At 39.8% G+C, this 27,753-nt stretch overlaps 1 protein-coding gene across 2 annotated transcripts; it reads left to right on the forward strand.

The window, feature by feature from the left end:
• Positions 1–4,224: 4,224 nt before the first annotated feature.
• On the forward strand, positions 4,225–27,751 carry rell2 (RELT like 2). Of its 2 annotated transcripts, none has more exons than XM_039622015.1 (6): positions 4,225–4,490; positions 13,826–14,029; positions 18,346–18,408; positions 19,343–19,406; positions 24,494–24,670; positions 24,766–27,751. In XM_039622015.1, the coding sequence occupies exons 2-6, from the start codon at positions 13,840–13,842 to the stop codon at positions 26,375–26,377; spliced, it is 2,106 nt and encodes a 701-aa protein (XP_039477949.1). In that variant the 5' UTR covers positions 4,225–4,490; positions 13,826–13,839; the 3' UTR covers positions 26,378–27,751. The 2 variants fall into 2 exon arrangements, with proteins under 2 accessions (XP_039477949.1, XP_031589507.1); XM_031733647.2 differs by lacking the exon at positions 4,225–4,490 and adding an exon at positions 11,878–12,281.
• The last annotated feature ends 2 nt before the right edge of the window (positions 27,752–27,753 follow it).

A 27,753-nucleotide genomic window follows, 5' to 3' on the forward strand; every position in this document is an offset into this window, starting at 1 on the left:
AATAATATAAGGACACCAATCATGGCTCTTCACAAAACCTATGCAAAGAAATCTGCTGTATGTCATATTAGAAAATAATGTTTTAGACATGATATACTGAAGAAAATAAACGACTTTGATTATTTGAATTATATTTTATATAACAACGGTATACTATTTTCATGCCTTCTTCCTTTAATGGTTGCCACAGTGGATTATCTTCTTCTATCTCTTGCACCCATCCATAAACATTCTCTGCAGCGTTCCTCTTTTACTCCTGTTTGGCAGCTCCGACCTTTGCCCAATATATCCACTATCTCTGGTCTGTACATGTCCAAAACATCTCAGCCTTGCTTCCCTAACATTGCTTCTAAATCACTCAACCTGAGCTGACTGATATAATAAATAAGTCTCACCCCCACTGTTATATGATAAGTATGATATTTAACATGTCATTGTTGCATTGCAGTCCTTAAACCTGGAAATAGACTTACTCTGATACTGATACTCTCTAACTCTATCCAGATTGGAGTTGCTATTGTTGTTTGTATGCCTCATCTAGGCCTCACACAAAACATTATCACTCCTAATTGCTAAGGGATCCCATGTCAACCACAGCCTCAGCAGTTAATGATGGAGGGATGAGAAATGCTGCATTTCATTTTTAAACTTCAATGAAGTGCAGGAGCTGGTTACATATGTAGAAGTCAATTGTTAGGCGCAGTGCATTTCTTTGTTTTCTATGCAGATAAGGAGGATAAGGATAAGGATAGATAAGGATACAGCAGGAATAAAGAAATAGCTCATGATGTGTTGAAATCTGTCAAGGTAACAGGTTTAAATAATTTTTTCAGGGGTTCTGTAAATGTGAAAGACAGTGTTGAAAATAAAACTCCAGAGGAGGTTCTGTGTTCAGTATAAGTGACCTTGGTTGGTCACCTAGCTCTATTCTCAACATCCTTTGGTAATTCATTTATCTCACTTTGTTGTACACCTCGCTGATGTACTGTCAAGAAATCAAAAAAAGCTAGCTGAGTGTAGGCTGCACCATAGCACAGGGCATAGAAGACAACAGGAAAAGCCAGTATTCAACACTCAGCATGTTAACTGGTTTCTAAATGGTCTGTCTACAACCTCTGATTGTTCTGTAAATGTGAAAGACAGTGTTGAAAATAAACAGAATGGGTCAGCTGTAATGATCTCATCTCCATCATCTATTCCTCACTACAAAATCTGCCGGATTTACACTTCACAATAATCCTCTGTGATCTTATAGTTCACCTTGGTGCAGCACATACATTCATCCTGTTTGAAATAATTTTTTGGCTCCCCTCCTTTAAAGGCCACTCCTTTCCTCCATTTCTTCAAATCAAATCAAATCAAAGTTTATTTATATAGCACATTTCAAAGACCGGAGTACACCAAAGTGCTTTCCATAAGATCAAAGTACAAATAAAATCAATATATAATAAAATTCAAGGGAACTTTCTACTGATTACCTCTCATAACAAAAAGATGTGTGGTACTGCTGTGAATACAGCTGGAGCTGTGTGCCTGATGTGACCATATTTGGGATATCAGCTCTTACTGACATCATACAGACTTAAAGTAGGAAAAAACTGTAAAATATTTATCTCATTACTTAAAACTTCAGTTGTGTTAATACTGAAATATCCATCTACCAAATGAAAAAGGATATATTGTGGTGCTCTTTCCTGATTTCCTTGTACATCTGTCACAAACAAATGTTTCCAATCATCAAATAAATTACAATATTAGACAAAAATAACACAAGTACACACAAAATACAGTTTTTAAATGAAGGTGTTTATTATTAAGGGAAAAAAATCCAAACCTACATGCATGATTGTTTTTATTCAGCCACACTGAAGCATTTTTGAGTCTGAACCATATTTTTAAGGTCACAGCGTGTCAGTTGCATTCTGGTCGGGACTTTGACTAGGCTACTCCAAAGTCTTCATACAGTTTTTCTTAAATCATTCAGAGGTAGACTTGCTGGTGTGTTCTGGATCATTGTCCTGCTTCAGAAACAGAGTGTGCTTCAGCTTGAGGTCACAAATGCATGGCCGAACATTCTCCTTCAGGATGACAGCAGAATTCATGGTTCCATTTACAACAGTCTTTCAGCTCCTGAGGCAGCAAAATAGCCCAGCCCATCACATTACCATATTTTACTGATGGTATGATGTTCCTTTTCAGAAATGCTCTGTTACTTTTAAGTGAGATGTAATGGGACAACTTCCAAAAAAATTCAGCTTTTGTCTCATCAGTCGACAGAGTATTTTCCCAATAGTCTTGGGGATCATTAAGAGTTTTCTGATGAAACTGAGTAGAGCCTTTTTTTCAGCAGTGGATTTCGTCTTGGAATTCCATGTAGGCCATTTTTTCACAGTCTCTTTCTTATGGTAGAGTCATGAACACTGACCTTAGCTAAGTGAGACCTGCAGTTCTTTGGATGTTGTTCTGCTGTCTTTTGTGACCTCTTGGAGTCATCACTGCACTCTTGGGGTAATTTTGGTCGGCCACTCCTGGGAAGGTTCACCACTGTTCCATGTTTTCTCTAGTGATGGCCTCATGACACCAATGCTCCGATACAAGCTTCTAACTTGAAGTTGCCTTTTCCTTGAACCACCGCCTCAAAGCTTGCTTCGGTGCAGAAAATCACTTGCGATGCTTGACCCCTTGAATCACATAAGTGGTCGAAATCATCGATACTGCTACGTAACACGGGAAGCTTTGTAACACCTCAGAAAAAATGGTGGAAAAAATATTTTTTGTCATTAAAAATCTAAAAAAAATCTAAAAATCCCAATCCCATGCACATAATCACACCCTCCGTTTCTCCAAGCACACTTTCTTACATACATGTATAGAATAAACTGACCTGTCAATCCATGCAAATTATTTATATTTTGCAAATTATTTATATTTATACTTTTCTGGCATCGTTGTATTTTTACTCAGTTGTATATAGCATTTGTACTCTATTTTTATCTCATTGTATATTTTATTCTATTTTATTCTACTGTATATAGTATTTTATTTTATTCTATTCTGTACAGTTGTGTACTGTATTTATTCTTATTTTATTTTATTCTGATTTTTCCTTCATAACTTTTGCACTGTCCACTTCCTGCTGTGACAAAACAAATTTCCCACGTGTGGGACTAATAAAGGTTATCTTATCTTATTATCTTATTTATATCATTCACACAAACCTTCGTTACACTCAGCACCCGATTACTGAGACACTGTTTTGCTGTTTCCCATTTTGTCACTAGATGTCACTGAAACTAAGCTTTTAATGAATTCGTCTATTTCCTATAGAGCTCATGAAGTGGTTCAATACTGGTTCATTGCTTGATTTGCACATCACTAGTGTTGGACATTTGTGGATAATGGCTCTCACCATCATTTGCTGGAGTCCCACAGGTTTAGACATGGCTTTATAATCTCGTCCAGACTGCGAGATCTCAATTACCGTGTTTCTCATTTGTTCCTAAATTATCTTGGATCATGGTATGATATCAGGCCTTTCAGGATCTATTGGTCTACTCCACTTTGTAAGGCATGTCCTTTGTAAGTGATTTCCTGATTGATAACAGGCGTGGCAGTAATCAGGACGGGGTGTGGCTACAGAAATTTAGTGTTTACTTGTGTTATCTTTGTCTAATATAGAAATTAATTAGCAAATATGATTAATATTTAAATGATCGAACATCGAAAAAAACAGAAAATCAGGAAGAGGGCAAATACTTTTTCATACCACTGTATATGACAACAAACAAAGCATATTAGGTCTATTTTATAAAGCACTAATGAGAAGAATACCATACAATAGAAAACAAGAAGACATGGTGAGCTGATCCAGCTGGGCAATGAACAAAGATTGAAGATATAGCTCCTCAGATCCCCAGAGATACTGCTGTTATCTGCCACTGGCCCAAAAGCCTGTCACACTCTTTAGCTGTGGAAACATGTGCATTTTATTTTACTTAAAGCCTACGACTTTTTTTTTTTTAGTTTATTCTTTTAACAGTCACCTCTATAATAAAAGTCTATCAGAAAAAAAAGTCTATCAAATATTCATGTCCCCATGTTACGGTCGCTGACCTCTGGTGACATCTATTTTCCAGCATTACCCCCCACCCCAGTCAACACTTCGTTTTTAAGTGGGGCGTAACACCCCACCTGTCAACATCTTTAAACGAGCAGAAAGAGAAACATAAAGAGTCAGCCTGCAGCTTAGCCGACTCTGTCTGGAGACACAAAGGTTAAATTCAAAGTTGCAGCACTAGCTGCCTATGGAGCACACGGACAGATGCCTCCGAGCTTCCTGTCATCCTGCTCTCCTCAGCAGACAGCAAACCTCATCCTCCCCTTCGGGCCAGAGGACACGAAGAGAAGGCTGCAGTATGGGACGTTATCAAAACCGGCAGGTACACTGAGTGTGAGAGGACCGGGCTGTGTCCCAGCCTGCCTGACTGAAGGTGAGGATCCGAGCTAGGTGTGTCTGTTTTGTGGTACCTCAAGATACTGCCTCGTAAGTATTTAACCTTCAGGAGACGTTCTCACGCTGGGTGCGGAGGACCGCTGTCCTCTCAGGTATCGGAATGTGAGCATAGTGACGAGGATGCTGGTGGGCTTTTGCTGCTGTTGACCAGGTGAGCTGAATAATGGAGTGAATCAGCGCTACGGTAGATGATGGCATAGACCATAGACCCGAAACACGCCGTACTGTAGCCTTTCATGGCTAAGAAAAATTAGGCGCCAAACTCTATTACGAATCACCAGGATTTAAAGTTCTGTGCCGTTTCAGATGGCACAAGTGTCTAATAAAATAGAATGCTCGGCATTTTAGGAATATATTGGCAGCACTTGTGAATTCGGCTGACTTTGATTCACTAATGTGTCCAATCTTAGTGTTACATTTACTTTAGAAATTCTCACAAAACAGGGACCATTCTCAGGCTGTGGACTGCCAGTACATTATGGAAACGGGGAATATGGATCCCGTGTAAGCCGATTGAGAAGACAGTTCTCTTTGAGTCAATAAAATATTTGCAGAGGTTTTTTCAAAGAACAACACTTATTAAAGTTGAACATTTCCGAATTATGTTTGGTGATTCTCTTGGATCACACTACAATCAGAGAGCGATGTCGTAATCTATAATCGGTGCTAAAAACAAGTCAGTGTGTTTGATGATAAGAGGTAAGCTCCAGCGGGTCTTTAATGACCTTAAGATACGATTAATGATTTTCTGGCCCAAAATAAAAAAATCCCTCCTCCCTGGAATGGTTTTCCTCTCCTCGTGGCTTTGCAATGGGAGAGTTCCCAGCCCCTCCACAGGAAGCTGGTCAAATATTTATCAGATTGCACTCATGCTGATATGATTCAGGCTATGTATGCAGTACTATATGACTGAATCCAGCTTAAAGAATTGACTGCCATGTGCTGTTCATAACGGTGTAAAATGAAAATAGAAAAACAACAGAAGGTCCAAAGAAATATTATGTATAAAAAAAAATCAGTTCAAAACATCCCCAAGTAGGATGTATAATCAATCAAATCCTTGCAAATAAGTGAAAATTTCGAGTTAAATTAGAATGTAAAAGATGCTTGTGGATTTTGGGTTTGAACAGTTAAGTCATATTTCTTAATGGCCAGCAGAGTTAGCTTGTTACAAAAAGACTTGCAGTAGTATAAAGTCTATTGGGAAACAGCCTTTGGCTTCTTTGTTCAGTGACATAAACAAACACTCTTCAGGTTAGTTTTTGTCTCATTCACTCCAGCAAGAAGCGTGATTTGTCACTTCAGAGAGTTTGCATCACTCTGGAGTAAAGTGGCAGCGTGCTTTACACCACTGCATCCAGCGCTTTGCATTGCATTTGATGATGTAAGGATTGGATGCAGCGGCTCAGCCACTGAAGCTCTCTATGCACTGTTAGCCCCTGATAGTGACCCATTATTTAGCTAATGTTTGTAGAAGCAGTCTGCATGCCTAGGTGCTTGATTTTATACACCTGTAGCAATGGAAGGAATTAGTGCATTTGGATGAGTGAGTGAACTTTTGGCAATATAGTGTACCAAGACAGCAGCTGACCATAAAATACTAACCAAATGCATTGGTCTGTGTCCATCTTTTACGTACAGTTTGTGGTTAAGATGAACATAAATCCTTGAAATTGTACTACTAGTTTACAGTGCTGTTACAGCTTGTTATGATGGCAGTATGATGATACTAAATGCATCCTTCCAGCCAAAACTGATGGGCTTTGTTGTCTTACTATATACACCCAAGTATTGCCTAATTAGTCCTAGCTAACTAACTAACTAGGAAATGCTTAGAGATGAGTGTGTTCACATTGCTATTTTGGTTTAACAAAACAAAACAAAACCGATGTGATGAACGGGGGCAGGTATGACTGTGAAACAGCTTGCTCATTGGCTATTGCAGTTTCTGCTGAGATTGCAGATGGGGGGCTTAGGATCTGGAGTCAACAGCATGGACCCGCTGCCTAACCTGCCTAGTACTCGTCGCTCATCGTAATGATATGTGGAATAGTGTTTTTTTTTTTTTTTTTTTTTTTTTTTTTTTAGCACAGTTTCAGTTTTAATACCAATCAATCATGGTCTTAATGCTGCAACCACATTAAGTACTGCTGACCATGTTCGCTACTTTATGGCCACAGTTTAACATCAGTGGCTATTTCTAGCAGGATAATGCACCATGCCCCAAGGCAAAGTTACTTCTTCATAAGCTCGAGAGGGAAATATGTGGACTTCAGGGCCCTCCCAAGTTATTGTATCTGAATCCACCAAACCTTTGACTTAAGTTAAAAAATAGCCTTGTCAGCATCAATACAGCTGCCGACAAATGTGAAGACATGGTGTGATGCATTCCTCTCACCATGGAGAGGAATTATGCACAGGCTCAAGCAACACAGTGTTCCATTATCTCTTTATACTTGAAAGTGTGAAAATAGTAAAGTGAAAATATTGGAAACATAGACTGTATATAAAAGACTGAGATAACGTCTATGGCTGAAAAGTGAAGCTAGTGCTGCAGTGCCTCAAAGCCTGGTCCAGTTAGAAAGAAGTCCATTTAAATATGTATGGTGGGACCAGAGTTATCTCACTTAATTCCACTGATAAATGCAGAGAATAAAAGACAACATAGAGAAGCAAGAATGATGTAAACGCGTTCCCATCCAACCAGTTGTATTATCACTAGCAATACTTTCATGTTAACGAGTTTCTGGGTTGATATTAAACACGTTGTGAGTTACACACCAGTGACTGTGTAAAATTAGTCATTGCCACTGAATTGCTTTTCATATCCATGGACATTTTAATTGCTAATTTTTTATAACTGACTAAAATAAAGTTAATATTAAACAACCGACAGAGTGGTCTAGAACTTTCTCCTCCTCCCTCTCTGGTGTAGCACATGCAAATTGTTATAGATCTTGATGATGTCACCGTTCTTTGACGTAAGGCAGCATTGTGAGCATATCGTGAAACAAACAGGGAAGAGCTACTATTGAGGTCACGATGATGCTGAGTCATCTCTCTGCTTCTCTGAGCTCTGTGGGTCTTGAAGATGGAAGAGAGAGAGTGAGAGGCTGTTAGTGTGATAATGTGTCTCAGTCAGTTTCACCTGATGTCCTCAGAATGTGCTGGTTTTTGTTGTTGTTGTTTTTTTTACAATAACTTCCCATTATTGTACAATTTCCATTCCATGTATCCATGAAAAATGATCCTATTTACAGGACCTTAAAATTGTATTTTTTTTAACTGAAGTTTTGATCCCTTGTAACTTCTAAGTACAGGAGACAGGTATGCAAAGTTTTCATGGCTGGAAAATAAATTTAAGCTCTGTTAAAACCTACAGGCAAACAAACGTTACATCCACTGCAAGTGTCAGAAATGAAGGCCTGTTTTCCATGACTGACCTTGAGCATCATTCTTATGAGATATATCACAACAGCTTTAGTAGCAAAACTGCTTTTGTGCTCCTGGATGGATGTTGTGTCTGGTTTTGTCCATGTGAATCCTGAGAGGATCTGTTTTTGATCATTTATTTGAGGAAAAGTGAATAGTGCTTTTTCTGTATATTTAAAGGGTCATATCACCATGTGGTACAGACGGCTGATCAAAACTATTACAGCATTTGCAATTTGTTTTATTGGGTTTTTAAAAGTGTGTTTTTAGTGCTCGTTTTTGCTAAAGCCAAAAGAGATATTGGCTTTAGATGGTGTTAATTCTCTGGCCATGAAAATGATTTGTGCCCAAGTCTTCTACTTAAGAAGTTGTGAAAGATTAAAAATGATGAAAGTTTGTAACTGTAACTTAGTTTCATAAAGTTTCATACAAGATAAAAGCAAATCATTTTCATGGCTACGTTAGATATGTTTAAGTTATCATTAAAAAAAATCAGCTGATTCAGAGGGAGTCGGGTAGGAGGTGCTCACTGAATTTCTGTGGAATGACATTTGTGAGCGAGTTTGCTTTTGTATATGACAGAAAATGTTTTTACTGTGAAGTTAGATGAAATGCTGGGTGTTACATTTCATTTAGTCAAGTTGGATATTAGAGTCCTCTGAGATGTCAATTATACTCTAAAATGAACATAATGTAAAATCCTAAATTTACAAGCACACTTTCTCTGTGCTTAGATGCTCCATTCTGATTAAGAAAAATACCTCACAAAACATTTCATAGAGGAAAAAGTAGTCGAAACTTCAGAAAAAGCAACCAAGCAGGCCACTGTCATCCACGAAGGCCATGTGACGAGTGAGTCAACACTGAAGCTGTGACAATCAAGGCTGCAACAGAATATATGGGAGCAGGTGAAGGTCTAGCTGTCTACAGAAAACCAAGTGCGGGTGAATATGTCTCCCCCCATCAACTTTGCCAGAATTCAGAGTCAGTGTACAAATATTTCCAATCCATTTATAGTCATGTGTGTAAATGCTTCAGACTGCTATAAAAATGGATCTTTAGTGCATGTTCTTCTACATGAGAACAATAGCCAAATAAATGAACAGAATGATCAGTTCAGTTAGAAAAACAAACAAACTATGAGACATTACTCCTCTTGGGGTTCCCCTTAGCCCCTGGAGTATTCACTATGAAAAACAGATGTTAAACAGATATCCATAAAAAGGAAAGGAAGAGACTTAGTGGGCTGGGACTGAAAAGTAGGAGGAAGAGGAAAGAAAAGCTCTGAGAATACAGACTGTAGACAGACAAGTGCAACATTGAGGAGTAAGTATTTCAATTAAATACAGTATTAAATTAAATGTTAAATACAGCAAAGGCAAATCATCACTGCAACATAACTGGGTCCTTAGCAGGTTAGGTGTGCAGCATAAGTTGCCATGGCAATATGCTCCAGTAAGAATCCTGTTAATCCCCACTGTCCCACAGGCAAAGCCATTTTCTTACGAAAGTAGTATACCAGTACTATAGTCTCATAGTCAACCACCTCCACTTTATCAACTCCAGCCATTATAAAGCACAGATGGAAACGTCTCATTCAATTCAATTCAATTCAATTCAATTTTATTTATACACCAAATCAACACAACAGTCGCCTCAAGGCGCTTTATTTTGTAAGGCAGACCCTACAAATACTTACAGAGAAAAACCCAACAATCATATGACCCCCTATGAGCAAGCACTTTGGCGACAGTGGGAAGGAAAAACTCCCTTTTAACAGGAAGAAACCTCCGGCAGAACCAGGCTCAGGGAGGGGCGGGGCCATCTGCTGCGACCGGTTGGGGTGAGAGAAGGAAGACAGGATAAAGACATGCTGTGAAAGAGAGACAGAGATTAATAGCATGCAATCATATTGACCATATTTTAAAAATAATCTAATTACTGTGCTGTGTAAGCTTCTGCCTCTGAAGTGTGCCTGCAGTTATTACCCTTTTTAACTTCCACATGAGGGAGTTACTAACCACACTTAACCAACTCATTAAAGAACCAAGAACATCTCATTTTTTTAGTTTGATTAATGGTAATAAACACAATCCAGTGTTCTTCTTTGAGACTATCAGCACACTCCTTAATTCCCCCCAGTTTGTGGCTTTCCATGCTACAGCTTCTAATGACTGTAAAAACTTTCTAAAATTCTTTATTGGCAGGATCAACAGTATCAGGTCATAGTTCAGGTCGGTGCCCTTTCAACCCGAGTTTCTCATTCAGTTCTGTTTTCTGAGTCCAAGCTGATTTCCATGACGGATTTTGGCTCATTAGCTCCTTCAGCTACTTGAGGTAAACAGCATGTTTGGTAAACTCCAACCTAGTTGCAGACAAACCCAGACCACGGAAACAGCTTTATTAAAAATGACCTTTATGCTCAGATGAAGGTGAACATTTATTTTAGTCCTGCTTGACTTATCTGCTGAGCTAGAGAGGGAAATAGATATAACCCTCAGGCTATTCACTTAACACTGTTAAAGTCATCTCTTACCATTGCTATGTAGATGATACACAGCTTTAATTTTCTCCACAGTTTCTCGTACAGTGAACGCCTCTCTCTGCTCCATCTCAGTGTCAGTGAAGCTGACGTTCTCGTGTTTGGCCCTGACACTTTCTCTAAGGAGGTCAGTCAGTACATTGCTCCCCTTTCCAGCGACATCAAAACATTTGCTAAGAACCTTGGTATCATGTTTCACCAATACTGAGATTTGAATCTGACATTTCCAAGCTAACCCAGTCTGGCTTTCTCCACCTCAGAAACAAAAAATATCAAATATTTCCTGTCATTCGGTCATCTGGAACCTTTAGTAAACACCTTAACTTTCCTTTGCCGTGATTATCGTAGCTGGCTTTTCACATGCATCTCTGAGTCCTCCATAGAATCTGCTTTAAAATCCCCCCTTTTTTTTTTACCATATAAAGCTCTTCATAAACAGGCCCCTGCTTATATATCAGAGCTACTGAAACCTTATCACTGCAGTGACTTCTCTGATCAAGGTCTTCTAATTGTTCCCACCTAATGTTACAGTGAATGTGTAACCCTGCGGTTGATGATGTGTCTGTTTATATGTCTGTGTGTGGGAACATGTGGCTTTTATTGAAACTGTGAAGCACTTTGTATCTCTGTGTTTTTGAACAGAGCTACACAAATAAAGTTATATACTAATATTATTTTATTAGTATATTAATATATCACACGGTTCCAGTAGATTTGCACAAAAATAGCTGGTAGAAATATCCTTCAGAGCTGCTTTTTACTTTATTATTTTGAGTACATTTCAGAGACAGTACTTTTTCACTTTTACTTGAGTAAAAAAGTTGAATCAGTACTTTTTTAACTTTTTTTTTTACCTGAGTGTTTTTAACAGAGGTATCTGTACTTCTACTCAAGTAAACAATGAGTGTTTTTGCCTCTGCTGTGAACTTTACATTTTGAATAATTGCCACATAACTATTCAGTTCACAAAGATATTCTATTCTGAAGATGTTTAGTGGCTCCTAATGATATTTGCTATCACTGCGTAAAAAACATTTTCAAAGGGAACAAGTGCTGATACAGTAAGTGCGTGTGTGTGTGTGTGTGTGTGTGTGTGTGTGTGTGTGTGTGTGTGTGTGTGTGTGTGTGTGTGTGTGTGTGTGTGTGTGTGTGTGTGTGTGTGTGTGTGTGTGTGTGTGTGTGTGTGTGTGTGTGTGTGTGTGTGTGTGTGTGTGTGTGAGGGGCGTTACTGGATGCTGATAAGCCAGCTGGAGGGCCAAACTGATAAGCACTCATATGTTACACCATACTGTACGTGTTATTCATAATCACACTATGTAAAATGTATGTGTGTGTGTGTGTGTGTGTGTGTGTGTGTGTGTGTGTATATATATATATATATATATATATATATATACACAGCAATACTTCAAATACATGACTCTTTCCTTTCTCTATGATACAGTTTATACTATAACAACAAATAAAGAACAATTTGTACTACAGGTGTAAACCTGTATTTTTTAAAAGATTTGTAACATTTCTTTTCATGAATTAAAAGGACATGGTTGCCCTGTGCCCCCATATCTTCTCTGGAGATAGACAGAAAAGGTGGGGCTAAAGGGAAGCCAGACTGGAGGGGCACACGCTGTATGATAGTTTCTTATCCAACACACTCATTGGAAACAATGTTTATCGGCTAAATCTGAACAGCTTTTTTGTTTTGTTGTTACTGGTTTCTTTTAGTAGCATGTTTTTTTAGTAACATCGCAGACTTTCACAAGTTCAGATGTGTCCACGCAGGCAGTAAACCTGGTAAGAAATATTTGTTGGCTAACAGTCAAAAAGCTAAATTCTTACGTTAATTTGCATTTGTAGGTGAAACTGTTGCCTGGGCAGAGCCTAAGAGGCTTTACAATAACTAAAGCAAAAAGTAAATGAAGAATAAAATAAAATAAAGTATGGTAAACAAAAAATGCAAAGGAAAAAGATTGAGTGGTTGAGATGTTTGCAGGTGACACCTTTTTCCATACTTTGTTTTGCTGTATGCTGTGAAGATCTGTAAGGTGTTTGTCTAAGATCTACTAAACATATTGCAAATCATGGAAATTGTCTTATGGTTAAAAAAACATAAAGCTTGCTTTCAGGAACTACATGAACTCGTGTGTGGGATTTGTTGTGTCATCAGCCTGCTTGCTTTCCCTCATGATTCCTCTTCTTACTCATATTTCCAGGAGTTTTTGGATTCTCTTTGTGGGCTTAGTTGGATTTATGTTTTACTCAGCTGTTGGATCCTAAATACATTTTTGGTTCTGTTTGTTAATCATGTCTGCCTCCATGGCCTGCTGTTGGTTTGTTTAAAAAAACTTCACACAATCTTTAATACAATTCAAAATATCACTAAAAAGATTATATAAATGTTATAATTACTGGTGTTATCAAAATAATTATTAGGTATAATGTAACACATAATACATATATAATTCTTAAGATTATTCTGAATTAGACAAACAGATGTTATAAATAAACATATATTTATCATGGTTTGTCTGGCCAGACTCAAACGCAGGATTGAGATTATTTACAGTGTTGGTGCAGACAGTACTCTGTAGAAAGTCTTTTTGAAGTTCTCAGTTCAAAAGTCCTATTTGTACAAAATCCATTGGAAGGAAGGTTCAGTAAATCCAAGTCCCCGATCCTCTGAGTCTCTCGAGAGACCGCCAAGCAACAAACACTTTCTCTGAACTCCGCTGGGCCGTCCCAGGCACAGGAAGAGACACATTAAAAATCTTCAGCCAGTAAACTGAAACAGAGCCTTGCAGAGAGAGACAGTGAAGACTACCACAGTTAGACAACACTCAGGCAAAGACTGGAGGTCAGGTCCCAGCTTAAGTAGCAAACCTGTGAGGCAGGTAAAAACACCCACACACAGAGCAACAAGCACAAAATCAGAGACACAGAGAGAGATGGTGGAGACGCACAGGAGGACCATGACAAAACTTTAAACTAAATAATAATTAGTTTATGATAGAAAACATCTACATAACTCATGGACTCTGTTAAAGCGTAGTCATGCTAAAGTTTTGAAAAAACCCTTCACAGCTTAACTGTCTATAATAAGACAACAGTAGATGTGTGCGTGGTATTAGCATTAACTAATACAGATGAGGCATGCACGTAGTATGACGGCACGTTTCTTCCTGTTCTGTTTCACGTCCACTTCTGCTAGAGGAGTCTCTTTATCCTCTTAACCTAATATTGATGTTAATGTTGTAGCCTCTGAAAAAATGTTCCTGCTTAGATCATTACTGTCCCAACCAGTGGAGTTCAAGGATGACAGAGATTCTGTTTTGTTTCAGGTTAAAGCCACATTATGACTGAATTAGAAGCCATGGGGGCAGGGACGCCTCCACCCTACATAATGTTTCTAGTGGTCTTCCTTTTCTTTCTTACGGGACTGCTGGGCTTCCTAATCTGCCACCTCTTGAAGAAGAAGGGCTATCACTGTCGAACAGATGTGGAGGATGAAGAAGAGGAGGAGAAGCTAGGGGAAAATGCAGATGGTGGGTTGAAGAGAAAAGGCTAATCAAGGAAGAGCTCTGTGACAGAAAGTAAAATATCTAAGGTTAAAGTTAGCCATACTGACATTATTGTGCATGTGACAAATATATATACATTTTTAATAGATTACTATAAGAGTACTATGAGTAATGTATATCCAGATCCAGTTTTATTTGTATAGCACCAAATCACAACAACAGTTGCATCAAGGCGCTTTATATTGTAAGATAAAGACTCTACAATAATACAGAAAGAACAGACACATTTTGTTGTTTGTGACAGCATCTGTAAGCAACGTAAATAGAGGATAAAAGCTGCATTCATTTATTTAAGTGCTTATTAGAACCACAACAATGATAAACAGTGGGCTATTGTTAGCTTACTAGCATATCTAGTGCAGTGGCTGTGCTCGTGTGCTTGTCATGTGACAAATGTCCACCTTAAAGCAGATAACTTGTAAGCTGGAGAGGAAATAGTGTCTCACTAATTTAGATGATCATCATTTAGCCTGGAGAAATAGTTTGTAAAACTAGAACATCTTACTACTCATCACTGATTGTAGCCTGGCTGAAAAGTCAGAGCTCTGTTGAGCAAAGCATTCCTTTCATGAATGTCTTTCATGAAGTAAAATTTTAATCGTTAAAGAAAAGATCATTCATAACCATCTCTCAGACGTATCATTACCTACAGCTACTTTCAATACTATTGATATTGATTTACATTTTTCGCTCCAGTTGATCTAAGTTAACTTCAAAAATTATTTTCTTAAATAAATGAACTTGTCAGTTAGTCCAAATGCCTACACTGAAAAAAAGGGATTGGCCAACTCTTGGATTTACGTAAGCATCTTGCATGTATTTAACATAAGTGCATCATGCTTTAAAGTTAAGTGTAACTATATAGTGTAGAAACTACATGATATGCAGAGAGACTAGATTAAATTGTTCATTTCATGTTCGAGTGAAGTAAGTCAATAACTTTCAGTCTCGTGCGCTTTGGATCGTGGTTTCAGGAAGGCTTCGATCTCAGTCAAATCGAGCAGCCGCTTCTACTTTTTTTTGGTATACCGAAAAAAGTAAATTGGGTGGTTGTTACATTAAAAAAGTCTAACTTGTAATTTAAACACAATAATTTCATGTTTCTGTGAACATAATTAAATCATGAAGGATCTGATCTTTTAATACATAAATTCAACAACTTAATTTGTTCTTGTTGAGATGACATGATACAATCTAGTAAGAGTGGTTAGTTGCTGAACTCATGAAATTCACAAGATCGCACGAGATGTCAAACTGCAGGAAAATCACTGGAGTTATAAGAGGCAGACAACTACACACACAGCACGTGTATGCTGTCGCTATTTATTGTGGATTAACCTGTCAAGGACAAAAACGTACAAAAAAATTCTGCATCAAGCCTTGAAATCATAGCTTTCCTACTTCTGTTAAATCTGGATTGGTGGCATGGTGGTTTGTGCTGTTGCTTCACAGTAAGAAGATCCTGGGTTCAAATCCACAGTCTGGCTATTCAATTCAATTCAATTTTATTTATATAGCGCCAAATCACAACAAAAGTTGCCTCAAGGCGCTTTATATTGTACAGTAGATAGCACAATAATAAATACAGAGAAAACCCCAACAATCATATGACCCCCTATGAGCAAGCACTTTGGCGACAGTGGGAAGGAAAAACTCCCTTTTAACAGGAAGAAACCTCCGGCAGAACCAGGCTCAGGGAGGGGCGGGGCCATCTGCTGCGACCGGTTGGGGTGAGAGAAGGAAAACAGGATAAAGACATGCTGTGGAAGAGAGACAGAGATTAATAACAGGTATGATTCGATGCAGAGAGGTCTATTAGCACATAGTGAGTGAGAAAGGTGACTGGAAGGGAAAAACTCAATGCATCATGGGAATCCCCGGCAGCCTACGTCTATTGCAGCATAACTAAGGGAGGATTCAGGGTCACCTGGTCCAGCCCTAACTATATGCTTTAGCAAAAAGGAAAGTTTTAAGCCTAATCTTGAAAGTAGAGATAGTGTCTGTCTCCTGAATCCAAACTGGAAGTTGGTTCCACAGAAGAGGGGCCTGAAAACTGAAGGCTAGTTTGCACTGGTTTCTCTCTGGGTATTCTGGTTTCTTCCCACAGTTAAAAGTCATGCAGTTGTTAGAGTCAGGTTAATTGGTGATTCTAAATTACCTGTCAATGTAAGTGCAAATGGTTGTTTGTGATAGACTTATGAGTTGTCCAGGGTGTACCCTGCCTTGTAACCTATTACTTCAGGGTTATTTCCCAGCCCCCCTGCAACCAGGATAAAGACAGGAGGATGGTAGTTGTTGTACATCCATTGAATTTTTATGGTAACCAGGATCTAGACTTTGTTGAATATTATGTAATATGAAGACAACATGTAGTATTTAAGTGACCAAGTAGTATTGGGGTAAAAGTTATTGAATAGTGTTGAAATAAAATGACAAAATTGTGAAGGATTAAAATATTCCAAGAGCTCAACTTACTTCATCTAAACATGTTTCAATCGCGTTTTATGAACACAAAATGCACAGGTGTATTGAATATGAACAAGTTGTGTTGATTGAACTCAATTGTTTAAGTTTCTGCCAAAGCAAAACATTTGTGTGCAACCAATGTCCACTATTGAATCAAGTAAATCCAACAGGACTTTAGGCTGGCAGTAGTTAAACTGTTACTTAAACAGCCATCGCTTGATGCAGCTAAATATAGGCATATCTCCGACCTTTTACCTAGAAAATTCTTGAAAGAGTAGTTGTAAACCAGCTAACAGATCTTTTTCAGAGGCAGGTTATTTGAAGAGTCAGCTTCAGTCAAGTTTCAAATTCACAGCAGTGAAGGAAGCAAAACCGAATACACTGAACACAGGACAAGGAACTATCACAATAAAACAGGAAACATAAGACAGGCAGAGAGAAAAACCTGGAGAGAGAGATTATACACGGGCTAAGATAAACACTAGGATCACTAAGAACTCAAGAAATACAGATAACCAAAACCCTGAATAACAATAGTCAAAGGATATAAATTAATCAACAAACACAAAACACTGAGTCACAGACCCAATGCCTTGTCAGTAAATTTTAAATGAGAAACATTCAGTCTTAGAGTGAAGCTGAAAGACCAGCATGTGCGCTGAGATGCCAGTCATGTAGCTTAGCAGATCATAGAGCAGGCCATCCGCTAATCGGAAGGTTGGTGGTTTGATCCCTGGCTGCTCGAGTCTGCATGCTAAATATCCTTGGGCAAGATACGCACCACAAGGTGCTCTCCGATGCATCCATCAAAGTATGTGTGTGAATGTTAGATAGAAAGCAGTTAAGTGTAGAAAAGTACTGTATAACAACCAGTCCATTTACCATTTGCATTTATTACTTCTATTTTGACTACTGTAATTCATCATAATTATTATTACCAAAACCCCCCCAGAAAATCCTTCAGTTGATCCAAAATGCTGCAGTGAGAGTACAGACAGGGACTAGAAAGAGAGCAGTTTTCTTCCATACTGGCTTCCCTTCATTTCCTCCCTGATAAATTCCATGTTATCTTAAAGACAGTGTAGCATAGCACCCCATTAGAGCGCCTCACTATCAGACTGCTGGCTCATACTTGTGGTAAAAAGTAGAATGGGAGGCAGAGCCTTCAACTTTCAGCTCCCTCTGACAAAAATTTTAAGATTAGACTTAAAGCTTTCCTTTTTGGGGCTGGATCAGCTGACCTTGAACACTCCCTGCGTTATACTGCAATAAGCGGTATATAAATAAAACTGAAGTGCTTTGAATCGCTTGCCTCTAGCTTACAGTGCTGGCTAGCATTGCTGCTTGCAGCACTGTGAAAAGCAGAACTGAGTAGGTAAGTCTCTCCCTGACAGTACATTGCCTTTCTGGCATTAAGAACCACTGAAGTGTCTTCTTTTGATGATACACATCAACTGAGCACCTTTCAGACTTAGGATGAACTACGGCACTCTTTGAGGAAATCTGACCCCCAGCACTTGTTCCGCACCCACGCCCACTCGCGTGTGGACATGCTCTGATAGACACACACCAGATCCCCAGCTTTGAGTAAATAGCCCCATTACCTTGTGGCTGTCTTGGGACAGACAAACGCCAGCAGAGTAAACCTGAACAGTGGAGCTCCAGAGATGGTTGGCTAGTATATTTACCACCGTCTGGCAGGTCCTGCATTCAGGTCCATATGTTGATTTTCACTCTCTTATGTTTTAAGAACAAAATGTTTATAAGGATGGCATTAGCTAGAAGATGAATGTGTTTGTTTTACTCTGTTTCAGATGAGGATGAAGAGAACCAGGACACGGTGGAACAGATCCTTAAATGTATCATTCAAAATGAAGGTGACAGAACCGACCAATATTTTCTTAATATTCTTTTAATTTCTTGTTGGAATTTGGAAATTCCAAACATATAACATATTATAGTTATATAATGGACATAATGTGTAGACTCTGAGCTTTCATTTAAGGGTATCCAAATTCAAATTGGATGAAGGCTTTAGGACAGGGGTGTCCAACTCCAGTCCTCAAGAGCTACCGTCCTGCAGCTTTTTGATGCATCCTTGTGCCGACACACCTGAATCAAATGAATGGCTTGTTATCAGGCCTCTGCCAAACTTGATGGCATGCTGAAGAGGTAATCCAACCATTTGATTCAGCTGTGTTGGAGTAGGGATGCACCCCTGGTTTAGGGGTTTCAGCTCCTTCACATGTGCCTTTCTCTTTTTAAAGAGACCAAAAGTAACTGGACTATTGACTTAAAGGCTATTTCATGGGTGAGAGTGGGTAATTCCTTCATAATGTCATTACAATTAAGTAGATAAAAGGCGTGGAGGTGATTTGAGATGTGCTGTTTGCATAATGAGGGAACAGGCTTCAGGTGGGAACAGAGCTGACACTAACGAGGCTGAGGAGACAGGAACAGGAAGTGGACTTAACACCAAGACAGAGACTAAAACATGTGAACGTGACACTAGGACTGGGAGTAACATGACAAGGGGTGACTTGACATGTAACGTGGAACACAGGAGCTGCCTAGAAACAGAAACCTTAAAACTAGATGACAAACCTAACACTAGAAAAGGCAAATACTACACAAAGCAAAAATGCAACAATAAGAACCAAAGCCAGGAACATAAACTACATTTTAGAGTTGTAAATAAGCCGGAATCAAAATGTCCAAATACATAAACACTGGGTCACGAACCCAGGACCTAACTGCAGAAGTTGTATTCATGTTAATTTACTATGTACTTCTTTTATTTGTGTCCTCTAGCAAATATGGAAGCCTTCAACGAGATGTTGGGAAACCATAATGTCTGCGTGCGTCATGACCCCAGGTATGCTTATTCAGCTAAAGCTATGTTACACTACATGGTAATCTTTACTTTTTTATATGACCTCTCACAGTTTTTGAAATTTCATCTCTGTACATCACCACAATGACTTTTAATCGAAAAAAATCAAGATTCGACTTATGTCAAATTTCAGCTGTAATTCTAGAGGTTCATTGTGATTATTACATTAACTGTTAAAGAGCTTGCAAAGAAAAGCGTCTGGACTTCTTTGAGTTGCTTGAAGACGTTTCACCTCTCACCCAAGAAGCTTCTTCAGTTCTAAGGGTCAATGGTGGAGAGTCCCAGATTTAAACCCAGTGGGAGTTTCCCCCCAAAGAGGGACAAAGGACCCCCTGATGATCCTCTACCTAATCACATGAGCCAAAGTGTGAAAGTGGGCGTGGGTCCCAATCAGCCAGGGTTTCGGGTGAGCTCATTGTGAAACCTGGCCCCACCCTATCATGTGATTTCCTGAGGTCAGATGGCCCAGGATGTGAGTGGGCGTTAAGGCGTCTGGGAAGGGATCCCAAAACTGGATTATAGATGGCAGACAGTTGGTGTCGTAAACCACCGCCTCTGTTCAAAGATGGTCGCTCACAGTGGACGTAAATGGCTTCTTTCACTCCTCTTTCAAACCATCTGTCCTCTCTGTCCAAAATGTGAATGTTGGCATCCTCGAAAGAGTGACCTTTGTCCTTTAGATGCAGATGAACTGCTGAGTCTTGTCCCGTGGAGGTGGCTCTTCTATGTTGTGCCATGCGCTTGTGGAGTGGCTGTTCGGTCTCTCCGATGTGGAGGTCTGGGCATTCCTCGCTGCACTGTACAGCATACACCACACCTCTCGAAACACCTTGCTACCATCCTCGCACCTCTCGTGGGGAACACCCCACACCACATCAAGGACTCCACCGACTTCACCGACAAGGTCCAGAAGCTTTCCCTGGATCCAGATGAAACCATGGTGTCCTTTGATGTAGTCTCTCTCTTCACTTGCATACCCACCACGGAGGACCTATTGTAGCCAACCTTTACATGGAGGAAGCAGGGGCGGATCTAGAGAAATTTTCTTAGGGTGGCATGAGGTTGGCAAAGAAATCAAATGGGGTGGCAAAATCAAAGCCTTTTTTTTCCCCAAACACATATGCAGGTGGTTACATATGGTTAAAATGATTCAAATGCAGTAAGTATACACGTTTTTCATATAAATATAGTCTATAACTTAATTATTGTCTGTAGCCCACATAATTACACACTTTAGTTACATAAAACGTGAGTTTTGATGTTATGTACTGTATAGCCTGTATAATAAATAAATATGTAGCCCAATAAGTATGAAATCCAGAAAGCTACACAACATGGGGCGGTTCATTTACAAACACAAGTCTAACTTAAGTTTCACACTGTTTTTTGTTAGAAAACAATCACATTGTTACAGCTTAAATTACACAAAATGTCAGAAATCTGCACTGTCATGAACAAAAATTTAAACCTAATTTTTCATGATTTGTTGGATTAACCCACTGAGGTCTGAAATACACCCGGCCATTTTTGACTCCTTTTGAGTTTACGTTTGTATTTCACCCTCAGATTGTTTCATTTTATTTCTTCCCGTTGCCTTGTTTGGTATCATTCTTTTCAGCTCAACTGAATTTAGTTGTTTTTTTTCACTGACATACTGCATTAGTATTACTGATCTGAAATCACACAAAGAACTTAAAATCCTAGTAGTATTTTTTTACTGTAAAAAAAAAACACACATGTTGAGTAAATTTTTATAACTTGAAATGCAAATATAAATTGTACATTTTGTAAACATATACAACTATTTATCTAAAAATGCAGCCAATGCACCTGCTGTTTTTTTTTTTTTTTCATTTTCTACAACCATTTAAAAATATTACTAAAACTAAAATGAGAGAACAATCAGGTGTTGCATTAAGATGCCCCACAAATGATGTGTGCCAGTAAAAAAAAAGTTTGTCCACCAAAAGACAGAGGAGAACAGCACAGGGAGAAACCTTCAGGCCTGACAACAGGAGGTGTATCACTCCGCTGGTTTTCTACTTAGTGACAGTGTTTACATTACAAATGTGCCTTAGTGACATTCATTAGTGCCCTCACTGACACACACAACAAAACGACTACACAACAGAACAACTACACAACACAACACACTAAGTATACACTCCACACTAAACGTCACAAATCTCCCACATCTAAAAACTCTCTCTCTCTCTCTCTCTTTCACTCGCTCGCTCTGTCTCGCTGCCGTTACCGTCACTCCCAAAACTCTCCCCTCTTCCTAAACAACAAAATCCCACGTGTTGACTTTTTTTTTAATTGGTCGACATGGTGCATTTTTCCACCGATAGGAAAGAGGTGGCTTTTTTTCTTTCTTTACTGTTTTCGCGCTGTCCTTAGAAAACGCTTAAAACACACACACACACACACCCCCACACACACACACAAAAACGTGACGACAGTATTTAGAAAAAAGCGTGGCTTATATATATTATCATAACTCTGGATTTACTGGCCTGTAATTAAAATTTAAAAACTTTGAAGTCTGAACTTTCAATATGGGCTGAAATAGAGACTCGGCGTGGCTGCAGCTTGTTGTTGTCAGCTTAAATCAGTCATGTGATTTGGAGGTGCAGCGTGTCTGTGGACCACAGAGGGTTAATATCACTCACCTTCCTTCCATTTCCAGAGTGTAACATCCAACCAAATGTGTAAAATCCGAAATTCCCATGGTGTTGTTCAAAATGTGCTCTGGCACAATCATAAGCATCGCTTGCTGCTGAAAACAAGGAAAAAGCCGGTCCTGCTATGGGCTGAACCATTTGTTAATGGTGGAGGGGGGGAACACTATGCAATATATTCAGTTTTAGCATTTATATTCACTGTTGACTGTAACTACGCTGTTAATGCAGTTAATGCAAACTGTTAATCTTATTTTAATAAACAACACTGTCATTTGCAAAACTGGGGTGGCAAGGGATCATTTTAGGGTGGCACTTGCCACCCCATGCCACCCTTCTAGATCCGCCCCTGGGAGGAAGTGGAAAGAAAGGCTCTTGGCTCTTTTAAAGGGAGAGTACCCAGCCACTGGTACAGATATGTAGACGACACCTGGGTCAAAATCAAAACACAAGAAGTGGAATCCTTCACTGTGCACATTAACGCCGTGGATAAAAACATCAAGTTCACCAGGGAAGACACAAAGGACAACTGCTTGCCTTTCCTGGACTGCGCTGAGGAGAACGGCAACCTCAACATTGAAGTTTACCGGAAGCCCACACACACAGACCAGTATCTCCTCTTTGACTCCCATCACCCTCTGGAACACAAACTTGGAGTAATTAGGACCCTACACCACCGGGCAGAACATGTTCCCTCTAAGCCTGAGGGAAAAAGAAGGAACACACACATGTAAAGGAAGCACTTAAAACATGTGGTTATCCTAATTGGGCGTTTATAAAGTCAGCAAAGAGGCACAGAAAAGAAGATCAGACACCAGCGAGGGAGGATAAGAAAGACAGACGCAACAACATTGTCATCCCCTATGTAGCCGGTGTATCAGAGAAACTCAGGAGAGTTTTCTCCAAGCACGACATCCCAGTGTACTTCAGACCCAGCAACACACTCAGACACAAACTGGTTCACCCGAAAGACAAAACTCCTAAACACAAACTGAACAACGTGGTGTATGCTGTACAGTGCAGCGAGGAATGCCCAGACCTCTACATTGGCGAGACCAAACAGCCACTTCACAAACGCATGGCACAACATAGAAGAGCCACCTCCACAGGACAAGACTCAGCAGTTCATCTGCATCTAAAGGACAAAGGTCACTCTTTCGAGGATGCCAACATTCACATTTTGGACAGAGAGGACAGATGGTTTGAAAGAGGAGTGAAAGAAGCCATTTACGTCCACTGTGAGCGACCATCTTTGAACAGAGGCGGTGGTTTACGACACCAACTGTCTGCCATCTATAATCCAGTTTTGAGATCCCTTCCCAGACGCCTTAACGCCCACTCACATCCTGGGCCATCTGACCTCAGGAAATCACATGATAGGGTGGGGCCAGGTTTCACAATGAGCTCACCCGAAACCCTGGCTGATTGGGACCCACACCCACTTTCACACTTTGGCTCATGTGATTAGGTAGAGGATCATCAGGGGGTCCTTTGTCCCTCTTTGGGGGGAAACTCCCACTGGGTTTAAATCTGGGACTCTCCACCATTGACCCTTAGAACTGAAGAAGCTTCTCGGGTGAGAGGTGAAACGTCTTCAAGCAGCTTAAAGAAGTCCAGACGCTTATCTTTCCAAGCTCCTTAGACTACGATGACCTGGATGACTGAGAACCTTCACAGACATTAACTGTTAAAGAATTACACATCTTACACATAGTCCCACATTGTCCAGGTAATCGAATAGTTGACTAACAAGTAGTTTCATGGCCAGGTGAATCACATTCCTGTGTTATTCTAGGACAAATTCAAATATCTTGATTCCAAATGTTGAACTTGAATTTGGTCAGGTGTAATGTACTTGCATCACTAAATGTGTTGAACAAATGCTCATGTTATGATCCAATTTAGCTTTACTGGTAGATACACTGACCAAGGTTTGGAGATGGAGATGGTGTGGATCAGACCTGTTCTAGAACATAATCAATAACCTCTTGCTAGTTCATGGTTTGCCCCTCCTGCAACCACTAACCTTGTGGTTTAATTAGGTTTTTATGAAGATTTTATGACCCAGTCATAAGGATGATCTGTCCATTCTTCAAGAATCTGCCTATGTGAATGTCACTGAGACTCTAATAATCTAAGTGTGATGTAAATGTTCTAGGACTTCACTTTTTTTCCAGAGTCATTTTTGCCATTTTCCGAAATATGGGGCTAGGTTGATTTGAACATTAACATCTTAGAGCCAGATACTGCAGGGTAGCTTGAAGTCTCTTCAAGCTACCTTGTAAAATCTAGGCACTGAGGGGATTGAGCTGGATAAAAAGTTATGATCTATTTAAGATAGAAAGGTATTTAATCTAATTTCAAAACTTTGCTGATGTTGATGGCCAGGATGCGTAAGGAGTCCCTTGGTGGTATTCCTCCCCATCTCCACACAGTTCACTCAGGCACCGACCACAACTCCTGCCACCTCTGTGCCCAGATTAAATCTAAAAAAGGCCGCAGACAAAGCAGAACCCTACGTGCCAAGCAACGACCTGGGGAACAGACTGTCTTCTCTGTTGGCAGGTAATAATGAAGAACCGGCCAGTTTTGTAAAATACACAGAGATAAGGTAGCGACAAATAGGAGGAGTAATAATTAATTTATTGAAATCCTTTCAGGTTCCGAGTGACACACACTGATAAAAAGTCCAATGGAGGTCCTAGTCCATTGGCCATTTCAGGGGACCAGCTGGACCAATCCCAAGACAGCGAGGATAGGAAGGATGGCGGATACAACCTGAGAAGCATGTTTAAGGAAGTCCGCCGACCTTCAGAAAGTGCCAGTGGAATATCTGCAAACGTGGGAAGAAGAAAAAAGAGTGTGACTATATTTGGGCTAAGGCGGGGCAGTGACCCTGTAGGTATTAAGGTAGGGGAGGAGACAGGCAAAGATATTGGAGGGGTCAAATTTGCTGTTCAGCAGCAGCCTGTAGTGCTGGAAGAGCCCGTGCCTGTTAATAACATTAAAGTTGATCTTCAGTGTGGTACTAAATCTGATTCCATACTTGAGACTGAGCTACAACAGGAGAATAAAACATCAGGTTCTCTTAATTCTCCTTCTTCCCAGACTAAAACTGGGCTCAATCCTGAACCTTGTACAAAGATCCAGTCTTCAACAGGGAGTACAGTTGCTTATGCCCCAACATCTCTTCCTATTCCATCTGAGAAAAGAGTAAATGTTGAGGGTCAGTGGATAAAACCTGAAGAATTTGGACCACTGCAGACATCTACACCCATTGTACCTATGCCCACATCAATTCTGGGTTTCACTTCTGTCACTCATACTGGTCAGCTTGATGCCTGTTCCAGGACAGGTTCTCAAGTTATTCAAACTCTCCCTGACGTAAGCTCTAGTTCAGATATGGAACCAGGTTTAACCCTAGATTCGTCCCCTTCATCTTCCTTCCCAATCAAGACCCCATCTTCAGTTTCTTCATTAAAAACTCCTACATCCCCTCTAGCAGTGACAGCAAGTCCCAAAGTTGGCTCAAAAAATATGCCACCAGAAGTTGTAAAAGGAGAACTTCCTTGTGTCCTCACACAAAGCCCGAAACTCCCACTTCACCAAGAAATGTCTCGCCAATCACCTGTTTCCTATTCATCCTTTAGACAAACTTATAGTCCATCACAAGCCCAAGCTCCGGAGCGAGAGCTTGAAGGCACCACAATGCCCAAAGCTGAAGAAAAATTCGAATTTAAGAGACCTGGAATTCTAAAAAAACCCAAACTGTCACCAGTTGCAGCAGGGGACTCTAAAAGCTCTGCCCTTTCATCTTCATCTGAACAACTTTTTAAAGACAGATCAAGCAGTTTACCTTTGTCCCCTTCTAGCCTGTCTCCCTCCTCACCTCAAGGTGGCAGAATAAGTAGTGTGACGATTGTTAAAGCCAGTCCTGACAGCCAGAGGGAGTTCTCTGTTGTCACGATGGTGGAAGAAGAGAGGTCAACCACTAAAGACCAGAAAGAAGACGATTATGAACTTAGAGTTGACCCAGACAAGAGGGTTATCGGTTCGGCTGAAGGAGATGGCTTTGTACCAGGTGCTAGACAACCTGAGAGCCAGAGCGGAAAAACTTCTGGCGTAGAGGTTATCCCATCTTTGAATCAAGAGAAGGAGGACATGGTGGAAATGGAAGATATTAGAGACTGCAAGGTCATGCAAGTGGAAGGAGCACAGTTAATGGAGGAAGAAGTGGAGCTGAAGATGCAGACTCAGTTGGAAAAGGACTGAGAGCTGAAGTCACAAAGTGGTGAAAAGTTAAAAGTGTCCAGTGCTAATCTAAAGAAAGTGACTGTTACCACCGCTAGCTGGAATAATTCTTACAAAATAATCATAAGCACATTTTTAATTATTAACTGGTTACACTGTAGGGGGACTGGATTGGATAGTTAATTGAAAAGCCATTCACACAAATTTCAAATTTTCTTTATGTAATGGATGACCACACTTCAGTTCACACTTTGGTCCATACTAAGCACTTCAGTATCTAATATCCCCAAATGATGAATTCTCCAAGCTCTACACACTTTCTCACTGCAGGAGCTTTTTCAAAGTTCTGGGAACCAATGGAGGAACTTTTTACTGCGTAGGTAAAAATTCATGTTATTAGATCTATTTTTGGGGCGCTATGTACAAGTAGGACATAAGAGGAACTTTGAGTGAAGCAAACGTACAGCGATTTGTCCAGATATAGAGTTTGATCAAACACGAATGTAGATCTGGCAAAATATTACCATACAAAAAACAGTTTTTAACATTAGCCCTAAAAATGGACCAAATCAGAAAGAAGAGAACTGACAGCAAAGACGCAATTTAGTTTTTCTAAACCTCCTAAAAAATACTCACCTCATAGCGAAGAAATGTAAAGAGAAATTAAAGTGGCTGAAACAGGATTACAAGAAAATAACACAACTATAGGTAATGTTACCTTACCAACCACTGACATTACTTCAAATTTCCCAATGAAACTGATGTTTAGTGATCCTTGTTCTTTTGTTTATCTCACAAAAGATGACAGGTGAACATCCGAGTTTACCTCAAAACTCCCAAAAGTTTTACTTATTTCACTGGGAAGTGTTTTTCCACGATGTTGTTTAGATATAAATTGGGTGGATCAGTCATTGGGTCAATATTTTACAGACATTCATGGCGTAGTTCTGAATGAATCTCAATACCTCTGGTGATCTTGAATGAAATTTCTGTATCTTTTAGAATGATTGCATTGACATTTTTTTGACATTTCATCAAGTTTTTCTCGAGATGAATCTCAATAACTTTTGTGAAATCAGGCTTTTTGTCTAGCTCCACAATCAGGTCAAAAATATCATTCTTTCCAACATGCTGGCTTATTACGGAGCCCCGCAAGGGTCATTGGAGGAAAAAAAATGAAGATGAACTTTTGCGAGATCTCGTGAAATAGGCTGCATCCTTCACAGGCCGCCAGCTCGAAGCTGACCAGGAGGTTGAGGCACGATGTGCGTCTAGTGAGCCTTGACCTCCAGGTCAGCTTTGAGCTGGTGGGTAACAGACGTCTCCAAAAACATCGGAGCACTTTTGCAAATATGTGATGTCGTGATAAACTGAGCAGATGTTTGAAGTTTACACAG

Source organism: Oreochromis aureus, linkage group 2 (genome assembly GCF_013358895.1).
Source record: "Oreochromis aureus strain Israel breed Guangdong linkage group 2, ZZ_aureus, whole genome shotgun sequence".
NCBI lineage: Eukaryota > Metazoa > Chordata > Actinopteri > Cichliformes > Cichlidae > Oreochromis > Oreochromis aureus.